At 39.1% G+C, this 26,835-nt stretch overlaps 1 protein-coding gene across 2 annotated transcripts in view; it reads left to right on the top strand.

Annotated features, from left to right (window-relative positions):
• The window catches only part of TTC39B (tetratricopeptide repeat domain 39B), a 132,489-nt gene that overhangs the window by 99,080 nt on the left and 6,574 nt on the right, over positions 1-26,835 (top strand). For both annotated transcript variants that reach the window (XM_054033124.1, XM_054033125.1), the window contains 11 exons: positions 1,002-1,066; positions 1,220-1,325; positions 4,610-4,675; positions 6,586-6,694; positions 7,746-7,813; positions 7,908-7,967; positions 8,379-8,540; positions 9,392-9,483; positions 10,179-10,299; positions 11,250-11,361; positions 20,861-20,978. In XM_054033124.1, coding sequence (XP_053889099.1) covers positions 1,002-1,066; positions 1,220-1,325; positions 4,610-4,675; positions 6,586-6,694; positions 7,746-7,813; positions 7,908-7,967; positions 8,379-8,540; positions 9,392-9,483; positions 10,179-10,299; positions 11,250-11,361; positions 20,861-20,978 — 1,079 coding nt within the window. The remainder of the gene's footprint in view (positions 1-1,001; positions 1,067-1,219; positions 1,326-4,609; positions 4,676-6,585; positions 6,695-7,745; positions 7,814-7,907; positions 7,968-8,378; positions 8,541-9,391; positions 9,484-10,178; positions 10,300-11,249; positions 11,362-20,860; positions 20,979-26,835) is intronic.

Here is a 26,835-nt window from a genome sequence, read left to right as displayed (position 1 = left end):
TTTCACCCACAAGCCAACATTAATTAGCGTTGTTTAATATAAATTAGTTTGTACTACTATAGTTTTTGCACTAGAAAAATGAGTTAAATTGGCTGAAAGGGCCACACCCTTTAAGGAGAGGGAGCGGTTTAAAACTCACTTTTTCTCCTTCAGCCTATTCTTCCCATTTCCCCCAACTCCAATGTGATTACTCCTATGTGTAAAATTAAGCATGTGCCTAAATGTTTGCAGGCTCAAGGTCTTAAAAATAAATATTAATTAAGGAGAAAAAAATCAAACTAAAACAAAACACCCAGCAACCCATCAGTAGATTTAACTGAAGAGAGAATCTTAAAAAAGCTAAACGAATTTGGATGTTAAGCCTTTGTAGAATGAAATTTTTCTGTGGGAAAATTCAAAATAAAGAGCAGGTATAGTTACATTTCTATAGAAAGTAACATATAATGTATTGGGAAATATCTGTTGTTTTGCTGTCCTACAGCAACCCAAGGCAAGTTGGAGTTGCTACTGTTCAGTGCGTGGAATTCATCTGGTTAGGGGAACTGTGGGATGTCATCCGTACTGTTCTCTACTCATGTATACGTATTTTAGAATGCATACTTCAGAAACTCTTTCTAAAAAGTTCCTATAGCACCATCTGGTGGAGAATTTCTTATTTCAGTCAATATGTTGCTGAAATGCTTTCTTCTCTCTTAGCCCTATTTTTTGTTGATTTTCACTTCTTTTTAACTTGTTTTTTATTTAAAGCAAGTCATTCAAAATACACAGAAGAATGTCTCCTGGATAATTCAGCATATACCATATCATTTATAAGGCTAAAGTTAATTACTGTAAAAATGTTTTTCTGTTTGTTAAATTTTACTAGAGTATTTATTTATTAGAGTCATTGTCAAAAGAAAGATTTAGTTAAAAGGAAATAATTTCTCAGAAATAGGTTATGCACAACTTCATAAAGGGAAACAAATGGCACATTTTTGCACACAAAAATTGTTTTTTTCCAGGATGAAAATATGATCAACTTTATCAAAGGTGGCCTCAAAATTAGGACAAGTTACCAAATATACAAGTAAGTTGTTACATTACGTGTGGTCACATTTAGCCCTGGGGTAAGCAGGTGCAATTTCATTAATGCCATATTCTTAAAAAAAATCACATTGCTCTAATCATTTGTTGTCATCACCTCTAACTTGTATTTTCTTTTTCCTCTCTGAATTAAAAGAGAATGTCATCAGGTGCTACAGATGACTCAGGGCAACAAAAATAAAAATGAAACCTACCATCAGTTTGAAGGAGGAGTAAAACTTGGAATAGGAGCATTCAATTTGGTATGTTTTTAGTTTTTCAACCTGTAAAGAGACCATTAGGACTAATCTAATTTACTGGAGTTTATATGGACATAATGTTCTATATTAGGTTATTTACTTTATAGAAATGAAAGTTTAGTCTATAAAGTGCCATCACTTTAGAAATTAGACAGTCTTGTAGTGCAGAGTGGGTAGATTTTGCAGGCTCATGTGGTGACCTTGTGGAACCTTTATTCAAAGTGGCAGTAAAGTGGTGACTTCTTGCATGCCTGCTATTTTTTACAACTTCCTAATCTATTTTTTAAAAAACATATTGAACATAGAAACTCCTGTGTCTGCATTGTGTGCTGAAGTTACTGTTAAAGAAAAAATACTATTTCTAACAATATATAAAAGCAATATACTGCAGCCATCACTAGATAAGCTAGTATGGACATCTGTATTTTAATACTTTTATTGTTGTAACCTGTCCTTACGTGCCCTCCTTTTGCAGCAGTGACATATTAGGGAATTTCTATGGTGTGAGTTAATCAGGAGGTCAAACTAAGGCTTGGTCTATACTACGGGCTTAGGTCGAATTTAGCCGCGTTAGGTCGATTTTAAAATGAATGCGTCCACACAACAACCCCGTTCCATCAACTTAAAGGGCTCCTAAAATCGACTTCTGTACTCCTCCCCGATGAGGGGATTAGCGCTAAAATCGACCTTGGTGGGTCGAATTTGCGGTAGTTTGGACACAAATCGACGGTACTGGCCTCCGGGAGCTATCCAGAGTGCTCCAATGTGACTGCTCTGGACAGCACTTTGAACTCCGATGCACTAGCCAGGTACACTGGAAAAGCGCCGGGAACTTTTGAATGTAATTTCCTATTTGGTCAGCGTGGCGAACTCAGCAGCACAGGTGACCATGCAGTCCCAGAATCATAGAGTGTAGAATGTTTCTACGCTCCCCCTATCATCTCCGTCCCTGAGGTTATCACAGATTAGAAGGTGAAAAAAAATGCACTCGCAATGACATGTTTTCCGAGCACATGCAGTCCTCCCGCACTGGTAGGGCACAGCTTAATGCATGGAAGCATGCAGTGGCAGAGGCCAGGAAAGAATTAAGTGAGCACGAAGAGCGGAGGCAAGATGCAATGCTGAGGAAAGCCAGCAAGAGCACAGACTCCCGCTGCATCCACTGTATAACCGCCTACCCTCCTCCCCATGTTCCATAGCCTCCTCACCCAGACGCCTAAGAACGTGGGGGGGAGGCTCCGGGCACCCAGCCACTCCACTGCAGAGGATGGCCAAAGCAACAGAAGGCTGTCATTCAAACAGTTTGATTTTTAGTGTGGCTACAATAAGCAATGTGGTCGTGTCCTTCCCTCCTCCCGCACCTCACCCGGGCTACCTTGTCCGTCATCTCATTTGTTTTAATTAATAAAGAAAGAATGCATGGTTTCAAAACAATAGTTACTTTATTTCAGAGGGCGGAGGGTGGTTGGCTTACAGGGAATTAAAATCAACAAAGGGGGCGGGTTTGCATCAAGGAGAAACACACACAACTGTCACACTGTAGCCTGGCCAGTCATGAAACTGGTTTTCAAAGCCTCTCTGATGCGCAGCGCGCCTTGCTGTGCTCTTCTAATCACCTGGGTGTCTGGCTGCTCAAAATTGGATGCCAGGCGATTTGCCTCAACCTTCCACCCGGCCATAAACGTCTTCCCCTTTACTCTGATATTATGGAGCACACAGCAAGCAGCAATAACAATGGGAATGTTGGTTGCTGACCTAGTCAGCAAACCGCGCCAGCGAGCTTTTAAAGTGCGTGATGGTGAGCTGAGTGGGCTCCATGCCTGCCGTGGTATGGCGTCTGCATGGGTAACCCAGGAAAAAAGGTGCTAAACGATTGATAGCCATTGCTTTCACAGAGGGAGGGGCGACTGATGACTTGTACCCAAAACCACCCGCGACAATGTTTTTGCCCCATCAGGCATTGGGAACTTAACCCAGAATTCCAATGGGTGGTGGAGACTGCGGGAACTGGGGATAGCTACCCACTGTGCACCGCTCCGTAAGTCGATGCTAGCCACGGTCATGAGGACGCACTCTGCCGACTTAATGCGCTTAGTGAGGACATACACAATCGACTGCATAAAATCAATTTCTAAAAGTCAACTTCTATAAAATCAATTTAATTTCATAGTGTAGACATATCTAAATGATCACAATGGTCCCTTCTGGATGTACAATCTATAAATCTAGATGTCTGCACTAGTAATTTATTTCAAATTTTTGATCATTTCCTTACCACCCATGTTAATAACAGTGAGAATACTAGTGTAGACTAGTTGCTCTCATGTTAACCACTATGTCATTTAATGCTATTTAAAGGAGGACGAGACAATATAGTCCTAAAATACCAGCAGCTGGTGGCAGCCTGATTATACTATCATTCCTTGTTGCTACCATCAGTGGAGGTTCCCCAGTAGGAAATTTGAAGGGAAAAATAGTTTAACTAGACAAACAGACCACTTATAAACTGAACTGATCCTCTCCAGCACTGGCCTTCAACCAGACCTTCTTTGATATGTTTACTAAAAAGTTGTTTGCTAACCTTAAAAGTTTTCCATTGTGTTCCATATGGGCAAAAATTCATGAAAATGAAGTGTGTGTGTGTGTGTGTGTGTGTGTGTGTGTGTATGAACATAATGAAAAGTTACACTTACCTGCAGTGTTCTTTTTGTACAACTAATTCCATCCTTACAAAATAGGCACAAAGAGAACTTTCCAAGGTGACAGTGTTAAATCATCTGATTGGAAATGCTAAAATGTTTTTTAAAGGAGGAATGAAAAAAGGAATATTTAGATGCTGGTGCTACCACAATAGAAATAATAATATAGGCACTATAGTCAATATAAAAATATTTCCCCCTCACCCAAAATAACACACAATTTATTGGCACTGCTAATCAGCCTGAAATAAGAAGTCATCATCTTGAGAAAGCACGGAGGTGTGGTGTAGTCTTGTGGCTTCCATGGTGCAAGACCAAGTGGGAGCTGAAATGGTGTCACACACGTAAAGTGGTTGGCACAATACCTGATCATGCATGTATACTTCAAGATTTTTTTTAAAGTGCATTTATATTTGTATTTTGATATTTTTCACTTTTTTTTATGCTAATTGAAATGGCATTTGGTGCTACTTCTGTTGGTTGTAGATTTATAGCAAGTTTTAGAATTTGTTTTCTTTCGAATATTGCACATAAAGTTTGTATAGCTCATTAAACTCGCATTTTTTTTCTCTTTGTTTGATATTGCAGATGCTGTCCCTTTTACCAGGAAGGATTCTCCGACTTCTAGAATTTATTGGGTTTTCTGGCAATAGGGTATTAAATTTGTTTTTAAAATGTCAGTGCTTTCTCTGATGGAGTGTGGAGGGGGTTAATTTTAAATGTGTAAAGTGAAAGGTTCAGTACATTTAAGTCAGCTTTTTTACATTTGGTCTTTTAAATGCCCATCAAAAATATTAATGATAGGTAAAAATTGTTCCTCTAGGTACACACTGAGCAAAAGTGCATAAGTTCCACTACTCCAGGACTAGCCTTGGGAGACAGTACCTTTGAGGGTCAGTTTCCTTCCTACTTCCCCATGGCCCTCAAGGAGAGGGTAGTAATTTTCTGCTGGCCTAAACCAGCAGTAAATTCCTACGTTCTTCACACCAGCCATTAGAAGTGTAGCCCAGGCCCTATCTATTTCCCACCCCTCCTGCTCTGGGAGGAAGGATTTGTGAGTGCACGGCACTACCTTACTCATGTGTGCCCAATCCCAAGAATATGGGGCCTACTCAGAGGCATAAGGAGGGTTCATACTCCTTCTTTCCCCCCCAGGTGGGAGAGTACTCCAAGTCTTCATCTAGCTCTTTATGTACATATCCTCTCCTCATGTACATTCCTTTTAAAACTCCCTTCCGCCTTTCTACCTACAATAAATGAGTTAAATAAACAATATAAAAATTTATGTTAGGTAGCTAAATTTCAAGATGTGCATGGGACACAACTGAGTCACTGTAGGATCGTATTACTGTTACCTTTCCCACAGCTATTGCTTGTCATAGGTAAAATGAGGCTGTAAGCTATTCAGGACTGGGTAATTGTTTTTTACAACAACAGATAAAAAGACAAAGTACACCCTAGGGTCCTATCAGAATAATAATAATAATAATAATTAATAATCTAGAAGGAATCAAAGCTGAACCCTTTTGAGATATTATCATCACAACTTGTTAAGCTACAGAACAAATTTAGGCACTGTACCAAGCATCTAAACATTAGACCTCCTTTTAAACAAACACCTGTTCAAAAAGCAAAATTGTTAAATTCAAATTTGTGCTCACGGACGCTGACCTTCATATTCTAAGAGCCTTTATTGTATGGAGAATCTCTGAGCTAGCCTGACTGCTTCCAGAGAGAGTCGAGCAGGCATGACATGGGCAGGGAGCAGCTGCTCAGACTCTTCACAGTCAGAAGCTGTGGAAACTGCAGGTGGGGCAGAGACTTTATATAAATGAGCTCCCTGCTTCCCTGACCGGGTCTCCATGGATTATAATACTTCTGTTCAGCATTCAGAGGACCCTGGGAGCTGCTGCAAATGGGGCATAGAAGTGGGGGTGGGATCTGTCGGGGTAGCAGTTCAGTGAGGGCCTCCCAAAATATTAGTTGATGATGGAAGAGGGTTGAGTATTTCAGGGGTCTGTGGAGGAGTTGCTGCAAAAGGGTGGAGAGGAGGAGGGTCCCTGCCTCGGTGTGTTAGTGAGGAAGGTGAACATGAGTGGAAGGTTTCTGACTAGGGATAGAGGTGAGAAACGGGAGTATTTCATTGTGTGTTGGATTCCTGTCTAAGTGCATATGGGGTACAGGTGTGAAGGGGAATGTTGGGGAGGTCCCCAGCCAGTGGATGGGGCTGAGAAGGGAAAAGGACACCTGGGGCTTGATCCTGCAAGGTGCTGAATGCTCTGTTCCCATTCTAGTGGTGGATTTAAGCACATTCTTAACTTTAAGAAGGGGACTAGTCCCATTGATTAATCCCATTGCTCCTCCCAGGTTCTACTCTGGGAGAGTGGGTCATTCAGGATTTGGGCCAGGTAATAAATTAGGAGATCAGTATACCTAAAAGGAAAAATGAAGAAATGATTGAAATTTCTGTTAAAATTTGACTGCTTAAAATTATATCATTTTTATTAAATTACCACCTTAATCTATTTGATAGCTAAATCTCTACATATTTGTGATTCCTATAGAAATTGGGCCTCCATCAGCTGCGGGAAGGTGCTTCTGGTGGCAGTTTGAGGGCCATACTGTGTACTTTTACCCTGCTGGTATATCATACTTACGTCTCTTTAATCCTTGGTAAGAACTGGAATTCATTATTCCTGGATTATGTGATATTGTGAACATATTGTGAAATATGAAATGTGAAATATTTCATACTCTTTTGTAAATTTCTATTGACCCACTGTTTAGAAAAACAATGGAATATAGGGATTATTAAATTTATATTAGGATATTATGTAATTTAATGCTGAAAATATTGAAAAATAGCTAGGGGAACAAATGTGTACTACTATATTAAACGTTTTTTTATCTGCTTGCCTCTTCCTGTGTGTGTGTGTGTGTGTGTTTGTGTATACAGATACATGTATACACACACACACACACACACACACACACACACACACTTTTGTCTGTTTATAGGCCTCCCTAGATCTGAAGGGAGAAGACAGGAGGGATGGAGAGAAAGAAACACTAAGATGATTACCTTTTATTTTTATTCGCTTCCCCCGCCCCCCATGAAGTATATCTTCAAGCTCATACCTGTCAAACACACACATTTCACAAAGATTGCTGGGACATACAAGTCAGATAGATGCTGAACCAAAAGGCAGAGCCTGATGAGGCTGTAGACAGGGAATTTGGGATGGTACTCTAGTTAGAAGGTCAGGAATGTCTGTGGTATGAAGCCCTTGGAAGTTCAGGCACCTATCAAATTGCTCAGGTCACTTAGGCTTAAAGTCAAGATTAGGTTTACCTGTGTTCCTGATGTATATTTGCATCTTTTAATTTGTGAATATTCCTCCCATTTTTCTAGACTTGTCAGGAAATTTAGAAATTTGTCATTTTGCCCCAGTACCATCTGCTGTTGATTATTGAGATGAAAATTAGGAAATGAGGGGAATGAGGAAGTTTTTGTACCAGGGACATTTATTACCCTGAAGGCTATTAATAGTTGTGATTTTGTTTTTCAATGAAACTCAATATAATAAAATAATTAACTTTCTCCTTTTATATAGCTGAAGACTGTTCACTAATCTTCTACTGAAACTGTAATGTAATTTGGAGATTAATCTGTAAAAATCTGCTTTGTTCTGGTGAGACTGAGGTTCTTTTGTGATGATTGTAGGTACAGGGGAAGCCAACCTTCAGGAAGCAGAGACTCTTCTTGAACCCTACCTCCAGAAGTTTCCAAATGTGCGTACTCTTGATAAATTTTACAAAAACAAGTAATAAATACTCCCATGATTAAAGTAGGGATTATGTATTTGCTTTTTCTTTTCCTCTCAAGGGTTCCATCATTTTGTTTTATGATGCCAGAATAGATATACTGAAAGGAAATTTTGAAAAGGTAATTGTTATTCATTTATTATTATTTTTTTTATTATCATAGTTCTAGATTTGTGTATTGTGTAACACTTTAGGACAAATTCAGTGCTTGCCTTGCTCAACTGAGTAGTCCCATTGATTTTTAATTGGACAGATCTCTCTGGTTTTCTCTCCATTTGGGTTTGGGAAATGATGGTATTATAGAGTTTACTCCAGCCCTTAAGGTGGAACAGTTTCATAGAATGGGTGATGAATTAATTTGCCCTGCCTTTGTGAAGTTCTCCAGTACCTAGCCCATTTATTTGCCCAAGGTGCTGGGGAGAGGATTTGGCTCATTAGTTGGCTAAGTAGCCATAGTTCTCATGTTGTACTGTAATTAGCAAAATTATCATTTCCCTTTGTCATTATTTTATTTTACTGAAATGAACTGTAGGCACAGTCAAAATTCCAAGAATGCATTGCTGCTCAGCAAGAGTGGAAACAGATTCATCACCTCTGTTATTGGGAACTGATGTGGTGCTACTCGTTCCAGCAGAACTGGCTTCAAGCATATCGGTATGCAGACCTGCTCTGCAAAGAGAGCAGGTGGTCTAAGGTAAATGGGCAGGTGGACATTATGATGATATGGCAGTAGCCACTCCATAGTTAAGGGTGCATTTCAGTTTCCATAATGAGCCCAATTTAAATCCATAAACAAAAGAATATTGGCCTTAAAAATGTAGGTTCAGTCTGTGATGGAAGTAGAATTTTGCTCTCAAATTTGAAGTAAACTAGTAAACAACGAGTTTGTGAATTTCAACACCATATACATTCAGATGTTCACCAGAGCCCAAAAAAAAAGAGGAGGAGAGAGGGAAAAACAAAGTTCACTGGATTAATTTAATCAAGATCTAATGTACAAGAACAAAAGTTAGTTGATTAAACTCCTATTTTAAAAGTTACTAAAAAGTTAATCAAATAATACATCTGAACAGCTAGTCAGCTTCAATGAGCTTAAAATAGGAAGCTCTTTCCAGTGAAGTTCCTTAGACAGACAACCTGCTAGAATATGGGTTCATGATGGTATGTTTAGAGATGGGCCTAACAAAAGCCTTGAATCAAAACACCCCCAAACCATGGAATAGGCTGGTCTGTCATCTCTGGAGTGAGGCTTTTCTCTTCAACTTAATACATAATAAATTAATCTAGATATTTGGAAGAATAAACTCTCTCAAAAAAGTTTATTTTAATTTGTCAATGTTAATAGTTGATGAATTTGATAAAAATGGAATTTGGTATAAATCACAAGAAAAAGGAAACCTGGGGTGGGAGGGAGGGTGTTTACAATTGTTCACCTGCCTCACTGCTGCTGAAAGGATGCCATGCTTGATAAACCAATGCTTTGATCTAATATTGTAAATCAGATACTAATATAATGTTGTGGTGGGATTTGTTTGTTTTGGGTAGGCAATATATGTATTCCAGAAAGCTGCAATTTTGTGTATGCTTCCAGATGAGGATGTGAAAACAACTGGAGAAGATATTGTGTCTTTGTTCAGGTAAACTTTTATATTCTTACTAAAATGGGTAGAGCAGCTGGGCATATATAGCAACACTGAGTGCCATACTGCGGTCCCGCATGAATGCTCATTGTTAAGGTGTGGAAGGCCTAGAGAACCAGTGACAAAAGGCTGAGGCTCTGGGCTAATATATTATGATGGGCTTAATCAGGATTCATTCATTTGGGAAATCAGTTTAACTGGAACACCTTTTGAGGAACTGATTTTTCTCAAACATAGTAAATACCAATGACAGCTGCTTAATTGGGATGATATTAGCAAACGTTTAGCCAGCATCTATTGGTTAAGTGGTGTTAAACTTGGTGTAAAGGTTTAAGCTTATAACTTTGGCTAACTTTTGTATTAAATCTAGTGAAAAGAAGTAAACGTCAACTAAAGATTAAATGAAGCGATTAACTCCCTTGTTTTTGCATTTTCACTTACATATATTTTAGTTTGTTTAATTTATATGTTTTACAACTTTTTTTTTTTGTTGTTGATGTTGCTTTCTAGGTGAGAGGCTTTTACCATACTAATCCTGATCATTGGCTGGGAACCACTTGTAAAAGGCACAGGAAACAAGGGATCTTAGGAATAGAAACTACTTCATGTCTTGAATTAGAGTGTTTCTATTTTATAAATAGAGAAACATTATAATTATTACCTTGTTTATTATCTATTTTTTCCCCATACAGACAAGTGGATGGTCTAAGACAAAGAATTGCAGGAAAATCTATCCCAACAGAAAAGTTAGCAGTGAGGAAAGCTCGACGCTATAATGGTGCTCAGCCAGTGAAGCTTATACTACCTGCCCTGGTATTGAAAGCTGCCTTCTTTCAGTTCAGATTAAATAACAAAATAAGTACTTATATCAAATAGGAAAAAGAACAAACTTTCAGGGAAAATATGTTGTTTTGCAGTGTTAAAAGAATTCTGGTTACCTTTTCTCTTGAGAAACTTTAGCACCATCATGATATGGAGCAAGGATTTCAACTTTGGCTGTGGAGGTGGCCATTGCCATCCATGTGAAAATCCAGCAAAAACTAGCCAAATTATAAACCTTTGAAAAATCTCAGTTCAAATATGCTCAGTAGTGATGTCTTAGAATTCAGCAGCTAAAATCTCTGAAGATTCCACCCTCACTGGGTAACCCCTCACAGCTTCCATGTCTGACTGGATTGAGCTTGTTCCATCCCCACATAACTGCCCCAGGCTGATCACTGAAACTGAGAGCACAGACACTCGCTCTCAGTGACCCTTTGCTGGCACCCAGTCACTGTGGAGGAGGAAGCTGACTGATTCAAATACAGAGGGAACAAGGGCCAGATTGAGGGGAAATCTGCATGGTGAATCTAAAAATTCTGACACTGCTGATGAATCAAATGATGGCATCCCTGGGTTTTTAGTTTGCTTTTAAAAAAAAAATCTAGGGAACTACACACACAAACTATGTTAAAATAACATTGTTAAGGTTGCAATGTCAAGCACTCATAACTTAGGAAATGCCAGAATTAACGTTGCCTGTGCAACCTTAATTTGTCTCTCTTGTGCGTATGCATTATGATAGTCTTTAATTACACGATCACGTACTATTTTTCCATATTTACGAGGTGGCCAGGAAACCTTAATTCTGGCACTTATTAACTTTACAATCATATATAGCGTATAGTGTATGCTGGAAAAGACATAATTAGCAGCCATCCAAATTATACTGCTGGTTAAATGTAGATATTGATCCAAGGGGTTGTTCTTGTTTCTTTTGGCAGGAAATGATGTATGTCTGGAATGGATTTGCAATCGTGAGCAAACGGGCTGACCTCACAGAAAGTTTACTGATAACAATTGAGAAAGAAGAAACTGCTTTACAGAATCAAACTAGTAAGTAGTCATTTAGGGTGAGAATGTAAAAAGCTATTCAGAAACTTTGTCAGTTAAGTTTTTTGTACCATGTTAACGTGTCTTGCAAGGAAAGAACTGGCTCTGGATATAAACTCCCCGGCTGATCTCATGGAATGTAATATTTGCTGTAATTATGGTTCGTAGTAGTATCTTTACTTACTGGTACTTCTAAAATGTCTTTCAAAATCAGGTTGGCTGCAAAAGGAGAGCATGGAAAACTGAGGAACTTGGGTATATTTTGGTAAGACGTTGTTGGGTCTCAGAGAGAGAATTCTATATCTGAGGAGTGATCTCTAGAAAAGGAACCAAATTGATCTTCCTGGAAAAGTCTAAAAATATTTAGCTCTCATTCAAGACATTCTTCCATAGTGTAACTGCATTGTGGAGGACACTGACTGATGATGAGTGGAACTTCTTGACTAACAGTAAATGACAGCAATATCAATGGATTTACCTACCACACCCACAAGAAAGATAAAATAGCAGTATTGCTATGAGTACTAAAAGACAATAAAATTTAGCTATTGACTGTAGAGAGAGTTTGTGGCTCTTGGAAGTGTGACTATTCAAATAAATACTTTCAGACTCAAACAGCTGGTTCGTAAATTAATAATAATTATATAAGATGAAAAGAAAGGCATATAAAAATAACACATGCACTTCAAAAGTTAATGGCTGTATTTACACTCTCTGACTCAGGTTTCCTCCGATGGACGCTTTTGCCTGTTAGGCAAGCAACACAGCTTCACCCGTTGCTGTTTTGCCTCAGCAGTACAACTCTCTATTGAGTTCTAGTGTTAAAATGAATTGTATGGAGAATATAATTACCTCACATCAGTTTTCTCATGAACCTTAGCTACTCAAACAAATAAAAAGTTTGTTTATTTCTTCATTAATGTTCTATTTTAAAAAATTCTTATTTAATATGAAGATTTTAACCACACTTTTCCCAGTAATTTATAATAGAAATTCCCCCCCCCCCCCCCCTCCACCTCCAGGTAAAAATGTCTGTGATTAAGTAATATATCATTAGTTAATGTGTGCACAGTGTTTTGAAAATATAAAACACTATAGAAAGTGCTAACTAATAATATTATTAGACAAAGACATCAGGTCACAAAGTTTGGACCTGGACCTTAAAACCCTGAGAGTTCAGAGGTGTTCAGTATCCTCAGTTATGGTATAAGCCCATTTCTAATTGCTGCTAGTAATAAAATCTCCTACATTTAAAAAAATAATGCCAGAATATCTCCACCTCAAGTTATAAAATTCCAGCCAGGCCAAGGCTTCAGTAAAGCAGCCAAAAGCACTGAAGCCCCAACCTGGACAACTATAAACAGTCCTTTGAACTCTGGGCTACAGGTAAGAACCAGGGAGAGATGGCAAAACAGTCTGAAAGCAGGAAGTGGAAGGAATGGACTATCCTGGGTAGAAAAGAAAAACAAAGAGGTAAGTAGACAGCATGTGAACTCAAATTCTAATTCTAATTATAGTTTAAATAATGATATCAATAATAATGGGAATTATACCACCTCTTCTTATTAGATTTTAATCCCTAATGAACAGAGAAAAGACACCCAAACAAAAATCCATGTACAGGAGGTCAGAAACCAATATTAAAGGCAAGTCCACTATCCCATCTCTAAATATTTCTTTCAGACAAAGCAAACCCAAACATGCCTGCCCCCCCCCCGAGTTTAACCAAAGTAAAGCATTGACTTTCTGCCTGAAAGTTGATTTTTTTTCTAGTTTCCGTCCCTAAATATCATACTCTATTTTCAACAAAATAACTGTAATGGAGTGGAGGAAGTACCATCACCATGGTTGTAAATCTGAAGGTGGAAGGCAATTTGGGTGAAAGTGATCATGAAATTATTGATTTCATGATTCTAAGGAAAGGAAGAAGTGAGAGCAACAGAATAAGGACAATAGACTTCAAAAAGCAGACTTTAACAAACTTAGAGAAGTGTTATACAAGTCCCATGGGAAGAAAATCTAAGGGATAAAGGAGTTCAGGACAGCTGGCAGTTTCTAGAGGAGACAATATTAAATGTACAAGTACAGACTCTCCCAATGCAAAAGAAAAATAGGAAGAATATGGCTCCATCAGGCACATTTTAATGACCTGAAAATCAAAAAGGAATCCCACAAAAAGTGGAAACATGAACAAATTGCTAAACAAGAGTACAAATAAATAGCACAAATATGTAAGGACAAAATCAGAAAGACTAAGGCACAAAATGAGTTATATCTAGCAAGGGACATAAAATGCAATTAGAGGAGGTTCTTTAAATACATTAACAGCAAGAGGAAAGACATGGGAAAATGTAAGTTATCTAGTGGGGAAGGAGACATTAATTACTGATGATCAATAAGGCTGAGGTGCTTAATGCCTATTTTGCTTCAGTCTTTTCTAAAAGGGTTAATGGTGACCAGATATTCAACACAATTAATATTAACAGCAAGGGGAAGTAATGGAAGCCAAAATAGGGAAAGAACAGATTAAAGAATATTTAAATAAGTTAGATGTATTCAAATAGGTAGGGCCTGATGAAATTAATCTTAGGGTAGTTAAGAAATAGCTGAAGCAATCTCACCACCATTAGCAATTATCTTTGAGAACTCATGGAGAACAGGTGAGGTCTCAGAGGAGTAGAATTATTAAACTTTAAATGTGTAAACACCTAGAGGATAATAGGGTTATAAAGAATAGCTAGCATGCATTTCTCAAGAACAAATCATGCCCAGCCCAATCGAATTTCTTCTTTGATAGGGTTAAAGATATGGGGAAAGCAGTAGACATGATATATCTTCATTTTAGTAGGCCTTTTCATGCAGTCCCACATGACAGTCTCATAAGCAAATTAGGAAAATGTGGTCTAGATGGAATTACTGTAAGGTGGGTGCAAAACTTGTTGAAAGACTATACTGAAAGAATAATTATCAATGGTTTGCTCTCAAACTGGGAGGATGTATCTAGTGGGGTCCCATAAGGGTCAGTCCTGTATACGGATGTATTCTATATTTTCATCAGTGACTTGGCTAATGGAGTGGAGAGTATGTTTCTGAAAATTTGCAGATGACACCAAGCTGGGAGAGGTTGCAAGCACTTTGGAGGACAGCATTAGAAGTCAAAATGACCTTAACAAATTGGAGCGCTGGTCTGAAATCAACAAGATGAAAGTCAATAAAGACAAATACAAAGTATTACACTTAGGAAGGAAAAATGAAATGCACAACTACAAAATGTGGAATAACTAGCTAAGTGGTAGTATTGCTGAAAAGGATCTTGGTAGTTTAGTGGATCACAATCTGAGTCAACAATGTGATGCAATTGCAAAAAAAGGCTATTCTAGGGTGCATTTACTGGAGTGTAGTATGTAAGACACAGGAGGTAATTGTTCTGCTCTACTTGGCACTGGTGAGGCCTCAGCTGGAGTACTATATCCTATTCTGGGCACCATACTTTAGGAAAGATGTGTATAAATTGGTAAGAGGCCAGAGGAGAGCAATAAAAATAATAACAGGTTTAGAAAACCTGATCTGTGGGGAAAGGATAAAAAAACTGGGCATGTTTAGTCTTAAGAAAAGAAGATTAAGGAGGGACCTAATAACAATCTTCAAATAAGTTAGGGGCTGATTTAAAGAGGACTGTGATCTATTTTTTTCCAAGTCCATTGACAGTAGGACAAGAAGTAATGGGCTTAAACTGCAGCAAGGGAAATTTAGGTTATTTATGAGGAAAATCTTTCTAACGATAAGCATAGTTAAGCACTGAAATAGGCTTCCAAAGGAGATTCTGGCATCCCTTAAGAACAGGTTGGACAAACATCTGTCAGGGCTGGTCTACAATAGAGAGACAAGGTGCGGGACGAAATATCTTTTATCGGACCAACTTCTGTTGGTGAGAGAGACAAGTTTTCAGGCTTACAGAGCTCTTCTTCAGATCTGGGAAAAGTACTCAGAGAGTCACAGCTAAATACAAGGTGAACCAGATTGTAGCACATATTCCGAGGGACCATTCAAGGTGAAGTGGCCTGTTAACACCCCTCCAGTCATAGGAAGGAAAGGCAGCTGGGGTGGTTGTTAGTGAGTTATAGATTGTTATAATAACCAGTAAATCCAGTGTCTTTCTGCAGTCCATGATTTTTAGTGTCTAATAAAGTTATGAATTTAAGCTCACAGGCTTGTCTTTTGAAAGTGTTGTGCAGGTTTCCTTTGAGGATGAGGACTGATATAGAATGATTGCTTTGTGAAAAGTGTTCACCCACAGGTGATGAGCCTGGGAGCTTAAATTAATAACTTTGCTAGACATTAAAAAACATGGACTGAACAGAGACACTGGATTAACAGGGGTGTTAACGGGCCACTTCACCTTGAATGGTCCCTTGAAATACGTGTTAACTTCTTCTACTAAACAATCTGTTCCACCTTGTATTTTGGTATGGCACTCTGAGTACATTTCCCAGACCTGAAGAAGAGCTCTGTGTAAGCTCAAACACTTCTCTCTCTCACCAGTTGGTCCAATAAAATATATTACCTTACCCACCTTGTCTCTGTAATATCTGGGACTATCACAGCTACAAATACACTGCATATAGCAAGGAATGGTCTAGGTTTACTTGGTCCTGCCTCAACACAAGGGGCTGGACAGGATGACTTCTCAAGGTCCCTTTCGGCTCTACTTTTCTATGATTCTGTGCTCTGTTTTTTCTTTTACTGACATAAAGCCCTAAAATTTCGAATTATACCATAAACCTTTCAGATTTAGCATGGCACATATGAAACTATAATTTTATTTTTTGCTTCCCTGAAGTCTTTTAGAGCTGTGACTCCAGAGTCTCCAGTTATGACTTGCCGACATTTGAAATGTAGACTGCATGTTAGTGTATAAAGGGACCTTGTCACCTTGAAATATACAATTAAACAAAAAGAAATTTCAAGTCTTACACCTGCCCTTGAGTCCTCCTGCCAATTTTTGTGGTTTTTTTTTTAATTGCATCTTATTATTTTAAAATGTCTTTCCCTCCCTGAGCTGAGGTGTTCCTTCCCTGTGCTGAGTCTTCTCTCCAGGTAAACTGCCTCCTGTATTACTTTACTTACTTTATAACATTATGCCTCAGTCTCTTCCCTTTCTCCTGGGAACACTTAGCATGACACTCTTTACCTCTTGTCTTGGCTCAGCCTAGGATGTTATCTATGAAGTAAGAGTTGTGCAGGTGAAAGGCAAGGGTTGGCATCTAGCTGTCAGTAGTGCTCTGACCAATAAGGGATGGGGTGAAGGACAAGCAGGCAAATCACACAGGTAGCCTGGATTGTTTTATCTGTACAGTCACCTGAATCATTCAGTGGATAATAGAACCCTCTGCATATTGTAGACAACTGTGACACGTTCCATGAATCTGCTAGTGTGACATTAAAGTTCATAATTTGTAACAATTAGGAAATTAATATAACTATTAAATTTAAATTAAATTATATAAATTTAAAGATTAAAAACATGCTTAGTAAGTTTTAACAATAAAATCTAGTAAAAGTATTCAGCCATTTTGACTTGCTTACACCCAGTCTGAATGTGGCCCAGTGTTACGCTTTCATCCATTGTCAAAATGTTCATCTTCTGCCAAATCAGTCTTGCACCACTCAGATCTTAAGTGATTTATTTACTGTTGCATGCCACTTTACAACCAAAATGCAAATACATTTAAGACCGACATTTGCAGATAAAATGATGTTAATATGAAGAGTTCTTTTGTACAATCTTTTGTTCACTATCCAGACCTGGACACTAAGCTATAAGACAAGATGTGTCCCTCATAATCAACTGAATTAGAGAATGTGTCTCTTGAAAAGAAAAGCATAATTGGTCTGTCATGGTACTTTGTTTCATGAACACATATAAAATTTTATTGGGTATTTGTATGCAGTTCTGTTTGTACAACAAAACTTTACTAAAATTCATAGGAAGGAGCAGACTGAGAAAAAGAAAATATAATTTCTGAAGTTCTGAAATGGCTTGCAGAGACATTCTCCCAGTTCACCATCATTCCTGTTTATTCTTTCCCAAATGAAAATAATGTATTCATAATTTAAAAGAAAATCTGAAATATTTTGGGTGATGGTCTTGCAACTTTATAATATACTCAGAATAGAATTCACGTAGATACTGTCAGACTGCAAGAAGATTCGGTCTACCATTTATTGCCAGACTGTCAGTATTAACTTCATGTAATCTTCAGGTGCTGTTATAATGGTAGCACTTTGACTTATTAGTTTTTATCTCTGGGAGGAAATCTCAGGAAATAGAAAACAGTGAAGACTGTCAGTGGTCAATATCTCCCCCCAGCAACTACAAGAAATCAGTCCCTGTAGGAGACATTGACCTGATTTTGATATTTGATCACTGCTCAATTTTACAAAGAAATGCAAAATAGCCATCTCACCTCACCTACATGTACCTACTAGTGAAAATCATGGACTTTTGCATCATTATATAAAGGGATCAAAACTAATATTTAAAAGCAGACAGAAAAAATCTTAAAGACAGCGAAAAATATTTCAAGTTGCTTTTGTGTTCCATGTTTTCAGAACTGTTTGTATTGTTTTATTTGGCAGACCATTTTTAAAAAATTGATGTAACCTCAGAGAATTGGTAATTAGTTGTAAACAAGATGATCTGAAAGGAGTGTGTTTTGCTTCCTGAATCATTAATGTATGTGCAGCCATCTGTTTGTCCATATGTGTGTTTTCTTTCCTTTTCTTCACTGCAGCCAACAAATATTATAAGCCAACACAACAAGAAAGGGGACTGCACTTGTTATTACTTTACTTCTGAAACACTTCACAAAACTCCTTCATGTGATTTCTTTGGTCCTGTTGCACAGACACTGTGTTTGCATAAATCTTCTTTGTTAAATTCACTTGCTGTTGGAACTCTGCTAATGCAGCTCCTCCAGTGGTGGTAATGGTGGGAGCACTAATGACTTCCAGCATTTTAACTACCATACCTTCTCACCCTGCTTTGAGTTCTAGAGGAGAGGGTGGTAAAAACAATGGCAGCCAATATACACAAACACTCCTGTTGTTGGCTCTGGTAGAGTTGCACCAATAGTTTGGAATGGTGGGAGATTTTAAGAAAAAACTTATCCACGTGGTAAATTACTGCACAGCAAGCCAGGGTGTGAATCTACAGGACACCAGCTTGCCACACAGTACCATCTCATGTGGACACAGCTATAGCACAGTGAATGTCCTGGAGTGTGACTTAGCATAGCGCGCTGTGCTTTGAAGTAGTAGTATGTTTCAGTTTTCACCAAAAAGGTTAATAGCTATTGGTCGTCTAACATAGTGAATGCCAGTGAAAATGAGGTAGGATCAGAGGCTAAAATAGGGAAAGAACAAGTTAAAAATTACTTAGACAAGTTAGAGGTCTTCAAGTCACCGGGGCCTGATTTAAATACATCCTAGAATACTCAAGAAGTTGACTGAGAAGATATCTGAGCCATTAGCCATTATCTTTGAAAAGTCATGGAAGATGGGAGAGATTCCAGAGGACTAGAAAAGGGCAAATATAGTGCCAATCTATAAAAAAGGGAAATGAGAACAACTTGGAGAATTACAGACCCGTCATCTTAACTTCAGTACCCAGAAAGATAATGGAGCAAATAATTAAGCAATCAGTTTGCAAACACCTGGAAGATAATAAGGTGATAAGTAACAGTTAACATGGATTTGTCAAGAACAAATCATGACAAACCAACTTAATAGCTTTCTTTGATAGGGAAACAAGCCTTATGGAGAGGAGGAAAGTGGTAGATCTTGACTTTACCTTGACTTTAGTAAGGCTTTTGATACTGTCTCACATGACCTTCTCATAAACTAAAGAAATACAACCTAGATGGAACTACTATAAGGTGGGTGCATAACTGACTAGAAAACCTTTCCACAGAGTATAGGTTCACAGTCAAACTGGAAGGGTATATCTAATATGGTCTCACAGGGATCAGTTCTGGGTCTGGTTCTGTTTAATATCTTAATGCTTTTGATAATGGCATAAAGAGTACTCTTATACAGTTAGCAGACAATACCAAGCTGGGAGGAATTATAGGTGCTTTGGAGGATAAGATTAACATTTAAAATGATATGAACAAACTGGAGAAAGGGTCTGAAGTAAAATAGGATGAAATTCAATAAGGACAAATGCAAAGTACTCCACTTAGGAAGGAACAATCAATTGCACACATAGAAAATGGGATATGGCTGCCTAGGAAAGAGTACTGCAGAAAGGAATCTGGGGGTCATAGTGGATCACAAGCTACATATGAGTCAACAGTGTAACACTGTTGCAAAAAACCCAAAACATTCTGGGATGTATTAGCAGGAGTATTGTAAACAAGATATAAAATGTAATTCTTCTTCTCTACTCAGTGCTGATTAGGCATCAAATGGAGTATTGTATCCAGTTCTAGGTGCCACATTTCAGGAAAAATATGGACAAATTAGAGAGAGTCCAGAGAAGAGCAACAAAATGATTAAATGTCTAGAAAACATGACCTATGAGGGAAGATTGAAACAATTGGGTTTTTTCAGTCTGGAGAAGAGAAGACCAAGGAGGGACATGATAACAGTTTTCAAATACATAAAAGGTTGTTACAAAGAGTGGGGAGAAACATTGTTCTCCTTAACCTCTGAGGATAGGACAAGAAGCAATGGGCTTAAATTGCAGCAAGGGCAGTTAAGATTGGACATTAGGCAAAAATTCCTAACTGTCAGGGTGGTTAAGCACTGGAATAAATTGCCTAGGGGCCTTGTGGAATCTCCATTATTGAAGATTTTTAAGAGCAGGTTGGACGAACACCTGTCAGAGATTGTCTAGATAATACTTAGTCCTGCCATGAGTGCAGGGGACTGGACTAGGTGACTTCTCGAGATCCCTTCCAGTCCTATGATTCTGTTAGGCCGCACCCATGGACTTTCACTGCACTGTAGCAGTGTTCACATGGTACATTACAGTGCACCAGCTTGCTGTTCAATAGATCGATATCTTGGACTGCTGCATTGTAACTTGCTGTGTGTGCAGAGTTTCAGACTTATTAACAGAGGGGCTGATTCTACAGTTTCTTGTACCTAGTATAAAGTGTGTGTAAAATGCTTCCATTTTGATTAGATAAGAGTTTGTTTACTTTGCATAGGTTTAAATGACTTCACAATATGGAGGACAGGGGAGAACCAGGTTCTCTATTTTGATTTCTTATTTTCCAGAATCAGTGTATTGATATGTTTGGAATTTGCTCTTCAAATTCTTATTAGGCACTACTCAAAATTTGTATAGAGGATTATGTATGTTCTTGTGTGGCTGCAAAATTTGATAGGCAAAACTTTTGAAGTATGGCCATATCCCTTACTGCTAATCCCTTTAGCCTTTTTCTTTCTATTTCCATGTATATCTCTGAAATTTGTCTGTTTTTTTTTTTTAAAGGTCGCACTGAATATTTTATAGATGATTTGTGCTTGCTGCAGTTACTAAAAGGCCTTTGTTTGAAACACCTAGGAAGACTCTTGCAAGCTGAACTGTGTTTTAATCAAGTTATCCAAAGGTAAAAAAATAAAATAAAGCTATAGTAACCTTTATATTTTAGCTTTATATACTGTTAACAATAAAATACTGATGAGCTAGTAGTAATAAATGATAAACAGTTGATTTGTTAATGTTCTAAATGAAGAAAATCTGTCTGGATAAGCGTTGAGCTGACATTCTTAGTAGTTAGTAAAATGAAGAAAACATTAGATTCTTAATTTTGCCAGTGAAAGTGATAGCAACTTTAATTTAAGAAATCTTAATCTACAGAATATCTCTAATTCCTGGTGTAGGAAGACAAAACCCCAGTCAAATCCAATGGAGTTATATTCATTTACACCAATAGCTGAATTTAGCCCACTGAATGCAAATGCACAAGTGCTAACTGCAAATTCAGTTAGAGTTTCAAATAACAATAAAACTCAAAAATAAATTTGTGGAATAGAAATAGGCTTTTAAAACAGTGTTATCTCTTTCCACAAGGCTAGGCAGGTGGGGAACTGTTAGTGCTGATTATGTATAACAGGCTCATATTACTGTTACCTCATCTGCTCCCTCACACCCCTTAGCCATTTGTCTGTTCCTTTCACCTTTTGTGTGTTATCATTGGGCTAGATTGCATGCCCCTTGGTACATATTGGTACAGTACCCAGAACATGTGGCACTAATTTTTGTTAAGTGCCTATGGACTGACTCTACTGTAATGCAAATAATAACCAGAAGAATGAGAAGTCCAACAGGATATCAATCATCTTATAAACTACATTAATTACTTTATTACCTCATCTAAAAGGCCTCAGGATGAAATTCACCCACATGTACAGGGCCCACACAAGGGCTTTTACCCCACTTAAACTCTGCTGCGATCCACTTCACCCCTTGTGTGGGATGGATGTGGGCTCTGTGTAGGTCCTTAATAGGCCAGCATAGATAGGGCAGTTGAAGACAAGCCAGTGAGTGCCTACAAAGGTTCCTCTTATGCAGATCTAGTGTCCAAATGCTCCCCAAAAGGGCATGGAGGAGCACTGGCTGAAGCTATGGAGTGGCTACACTTGTGACTCCATGACCTACTTACTACTTGGGGAGATGAGTCAGTTCTGTCTCTTCAGAAAATTCATGTAATTTCCTGCATGAAATAGAATTCCTCAAGGAGGGTGTGTGGGATGGAGAGATTTCACCCAAAGAGTTTTATCATGCAGTAGAAGAGTAGTTTTGAAAACCCACATATACTTGCAGAAATAGAAAATATCTTTGTTGTTCAGTTCTAATTAATAAAGACCAAAGATCAAATGATAATTGAAAAATAATCACATTTAAGAAAGGAAGAAAGAATAAGCTTGCTTCTAATATCTCTGCCACCTTTGTCTGTCACATCTAACCTTCTGCTACCATATCGCAGAATACAGACAGAGTATGTAAGGCATACTGTAATTGTCTCTATGCTGTAACCAATTTCAAGGAATGTAGCCTTTAAAATTCTCTTTTGGGTACAGTGTTTGTGGCACACTGTCAGGATTTAGGACTAGGACTGGTTGAAAAACTTAAAACAGTTTCCCTTTGGAAAATGGGATTTCATTGAAATAAAATATTTTCTGCAGGAAAAGATCGATATTGGTAGAATGGTTTGCATATACTGGTTCAAGCTGGGTTTTCTAGTGACTAGGAGACAAAGAAAGGGGTTTTGGTATAAAAAGGTGATCTTGGACTGACTCTGGGCCTTCTTTCTAATCCAGCAAACAAACAGGATCTTCTGTTTTGGAGGGGTGGGGGGCAACTCTTGCAGAAGAGTTGGAAAGTGGGTGTGTTAACTTAGAAAGAGCTGTGTGATAACTGGTAACTGCTGGCAGTACACCTTGGAGAGAAATCAAAGCACAGGGACTGGACTTTAGGCAGATTGGTTTGTTGGAGATACCACAGTGTACAGCAGGGTGCTATGCAGCCTTAAAATCCCCAGTTAGAAGAAGTGGGACAAGGATCCATGCCCAGAGACAGGTGACGTCTGGATGCCTGACTGGGCACTTCTGTAGTCCCTCTCCATGTTCCACTCTAAGTGCACTTCTCTTGATACTGTGACAGCAGTCGTCTCAGAAAAAGGTAGGTACAAAGTGTGATATCAAAATTTTTTCTTTGAGTTAAGCCACTGATGTAACACAATGAAGGTCAGTTCCAGGAAACTGGTAAGTTGGATAGGAACCTACCCCCGTGTGCATTACATTAGTTATAAAGTACAGACCTCTCTAATCATCAGCAGTGGTTCTCAACCAGGGATATGTGTACGCCGGGGGGGTACACACAGGGCCGGCTCCAGGCACCAGCCCACCAAGCTTGTGCAGGCACCTGGAGGGGGGCGGCGCGGTGCTCCGGCCGCCAGGGAGAGCGGCAAAAAAGCCAGAGCCGGCCCTGGGTACACAGAGGTCTTCCAGGGGGTACGTCAGCTCATCTAGATATTTGCCTAGTTTTACAACAGACTACATAAAAAACACTAGCAAAGTTAGTACAAACTAAAATTTCATACAATTACTTGTTTATACTGTTCTATATACTATACAATGAAATGCAAGTACAATATTTATATTCCAATTGATTTATTTTATAATTATATGGTAAAAATGAGAATATAAGCAATTTTTCAGCAATAGTGTGGCTGTAACACTTTTTTGTATTTTTATGTCTGATTTTGTAAGCAAAGTAATTTTTAAGTGAGGTGTAACTTGGGGGTACGGAATTGAAATCAGACTCCTGAAAGGGCTACAGTAGTCTGGAAAGGTTGAGAGCCACTGATCTACAGTATCTCTTAACAGTCTTCATACAATAAAATTTGGTTAGTTAAAGGGAGAAGAGGAATGTACATTTGATTTCCTTTTTTTCATTTATGTTGCTTGTTTTGTAAAGATGTACAAAATAAATCAAAGCTGTGGAAAATGAATTTAGAATTTGTGTGGTAGTGGTGATTTTAGTGTGAACGTATTTATAATATATAAAGTACAAAGAACAATTAGCAGCTATTTTTAAAAGTATATTATTCTAGAAGGACTGTTTTAAAGACTTTTATAATTTTCTATGACTTAGTGAGCTAATCATAATAAATTGCACTTATCTGGTGCCCTTTAGATATGTTAGATGCCTTAAAGGAGTGTTATGATGACTAACTGATGTGTCTTTATAGATCATCGTCATCCATTATGAAAAAGAAATATATTTTCTTAAACTTTTGAATTACCCAGATAATAATATGTCTGATTCTGTAGTTAAGTTTACAACAGCAAGGACACTGGGTTTCTCCTCACTTGCTGATAACCAGTCACTGTCCAGGATTTTCCCATTCTTTAGGGCTCCCTCCTTTGCCTCTTCCATTTGATTGGTGCCTTGCTCACAGCATGAAGGAAGGCAACCTCCATGGCAATGTCAGGATGTTGTTTGTCTCTCATCCAGAGAAGACAGAAGAAAAAGAAAGGGAAAAAATGAAAGAGACACACCCACACATATCAGCTGTATCTCTTGAAGTAGACCTTTCCCATGTGGTCCTTTTGCTCTCTTACTGCTCTCATGGAGAGGAAATTTCCACTACCTTAGTGGAGCAAGGCAGCAGTTGAAACCATTTCTGAAGTGTTGACAGTCAAACAGCTTTCTAACTTGCCTAATGGGAGTGGAGCTCATCCATATAGGCAGAGGCTCTCACCAAAGCAACAGCAAAATTAGAGAATAGCTGAGATGGACTCCCGGGCTGTGAAAAGCAAAACCACGCCCCATCAAGGGAGAGACAGGGAAAGAGGATTTTCTCAAGGCAGCTTTGGACTCTGAGGAAGAGGTACCCCAATTTTTTCCTCCCAGAAATGGATCAATATGTTATCAAGTGGTTGTACAACCTTGCCAGGAGACCATTAACCTCTCCTCCCAAGAGATACTTTAAAAGGGTTTGAGGGATTAAATCTCGAGTTTCTTCTATTGTTTCAATAAATGCATTTTTTGGTGAATGCAAAACCCTTTTTTAGTAAGGAAATGTTGATGATTTCCATTAATAGTGGGCACAGTTGCCCTTTGCTGGCTTTCACCAACCAGCAGGATATAAGCAGTTGCACTCGCACAGTTGCACTCCCTGGTGTCAGTGTGGGGCATTGCAGGAGACTTCAGCTCTAATGCCCCCATTGACCACTTCTTTGGCCATGTGCTGGCCTGTTTCTGTCTACATTTTCTGTGGCCCAGCCCACCAGCCAGGTCACCTCTTAAGGTCAGCCCCCTCTTAAGGTCAGCCCCCTTCTGAGGTAACAAAAATCTAACTGTTAATGGAAATAAATATCCAAACTAATAATTCTTCTACCCCTCTTGGGCTACACTGAAGTTCTCTGCTCTTACTCCAGGGTCTGCAGTGTTCTTGTAGGCTGCTTCTTCCCAGAAGGTTTCCCCACTGCCTACCTTTCCTTGGGACTCCAGCAGCTTCCTTCAGGGATCTCCCTGCTTCTTACTGGTCATATCCTAAGGCCCTTCACATGAGCCTGGTCTGCTCCCTGTGGTTCTCTCCATCCTGCCTTTACCAAACCCTTCCCAGAGAAGGCGAACTCCTGTTGCCCTATCTCCTGGGCCTTCTCCACAGACAAAGTTCACAGGTTGGCTTATTTAATCATCCTTCTGATCCCCTGCAGCTGGGGTAGGTCATTCTAATTAAGTCTCCATGATATGCACAAAGTTGAGCCCTTCTTCCCCTAAAGGGCCAGCCAACCTGTGATAGAGGGGCACTTATGTGTTTCACTGGTGGGTATCTGGAATATTCCTTAGGCTTGTAGTATTTCATTGTCTGTTCAGAGTCTGAGCTTTGTCAGAACTGGTGGAGTGATCAGTGCCATCTGGTCCATTTCCAGGTTTCTTCTGTCAGTGAGTTTCTCCTGTGAAATGTTAATCTTTTCTGCAACATAGGGTGAGAATTGTTCTAGGGCTCAGTCCTTGGGTCCAGGGTTTGCAGTATGCAGTTTAAGTTGATTTAGCCAGTTTACTACACCAAATAGCTCTTCCAGCCATGATTTTGTCAGCCAGCTTTGATGGTGGCAGTGGAATAGAGGGTTCTCTCTGCTTCTTGTATTGCAATAGAGTAGTCATATAAGAATCCTTTTGTTATTGATAGATGTTGTCGCAGGGCCAGTACACCGGGGCAAAGGTGGAGCAGGTCTGCCATTAAAGCTAATATGATTCCCCTGGACTGCAGGGAAGAGCGGCCCACCGGCCAGAGTCGGTAGGGCTCCTCTTGGTTGAAGGGAAGCACGGTCTAATGGCAAAAGTCAGTAGAACTCCCCTTGGCTGCAGGGAAGCACGGCCTACCGGCCAGAGTCAATAGAACTCCCCTGGATTGCCAGGAAGCACGGCCTAATGACCAGAATCAGTGGGAGGTGGTTCAGTGGGCTGTCCCCCAAAGAGGGTGTTCGGGTAGGGGGACCTTTAGAAAAACTGGACGAGCACAAATCCATGGGGCCAGATGTGCTGCATCCGAGAGTGCTAAAGGAGTTGGCAGATGCGATTGCAGAGCCGTTGGCCATTATCTTTGAAAACTCATGGCGATCGGGGGAGGTCCCGGATGACTGGAAAAAGGCTAATGTAGTCCCCATCTTTAAAAAAAGGGAAGGAGGAGGATCTGGGGAACTACAGGCCAGTCAGCCTCACCTCAGTCCCTGGAAAAATCATGGAGCAGGTCCTCAAGGAATCAATTCTGAAGCACTTAGAGGAGAGGAAAGTGATCAGGAACAGTCAGCATGGATTCACCCAGGGAAAGTCATGCCTGACTAACCTAATTGCCTTCTATGAGGAGATAACTGGCTCTGTGGATGAGGGGAAAGCAGTGGATGTGTTATTCCTTGACTTTAGCAAAGCTTTTGATACTGTCTCCCCCA

This window comes from Malaclemys terrapin, chromosome 6, assembly GCF_027887155.1.
Source record: "Malaclemys terrapin pileata isolate rMalTer1 chromosome 6, rMalTer1.hap1, whole genome shotgun sequence".
NCBI classification, from domain to species: Eukaryota; Metazoa; Chordata; order Testudines; family Emydidae; genus Malaclemys; species Malaclemys terrapin.
Note: the sequence above shows the minus strand (reverse complement) of the source record. Positions and strands in the feature narration are given on the sequence as shown.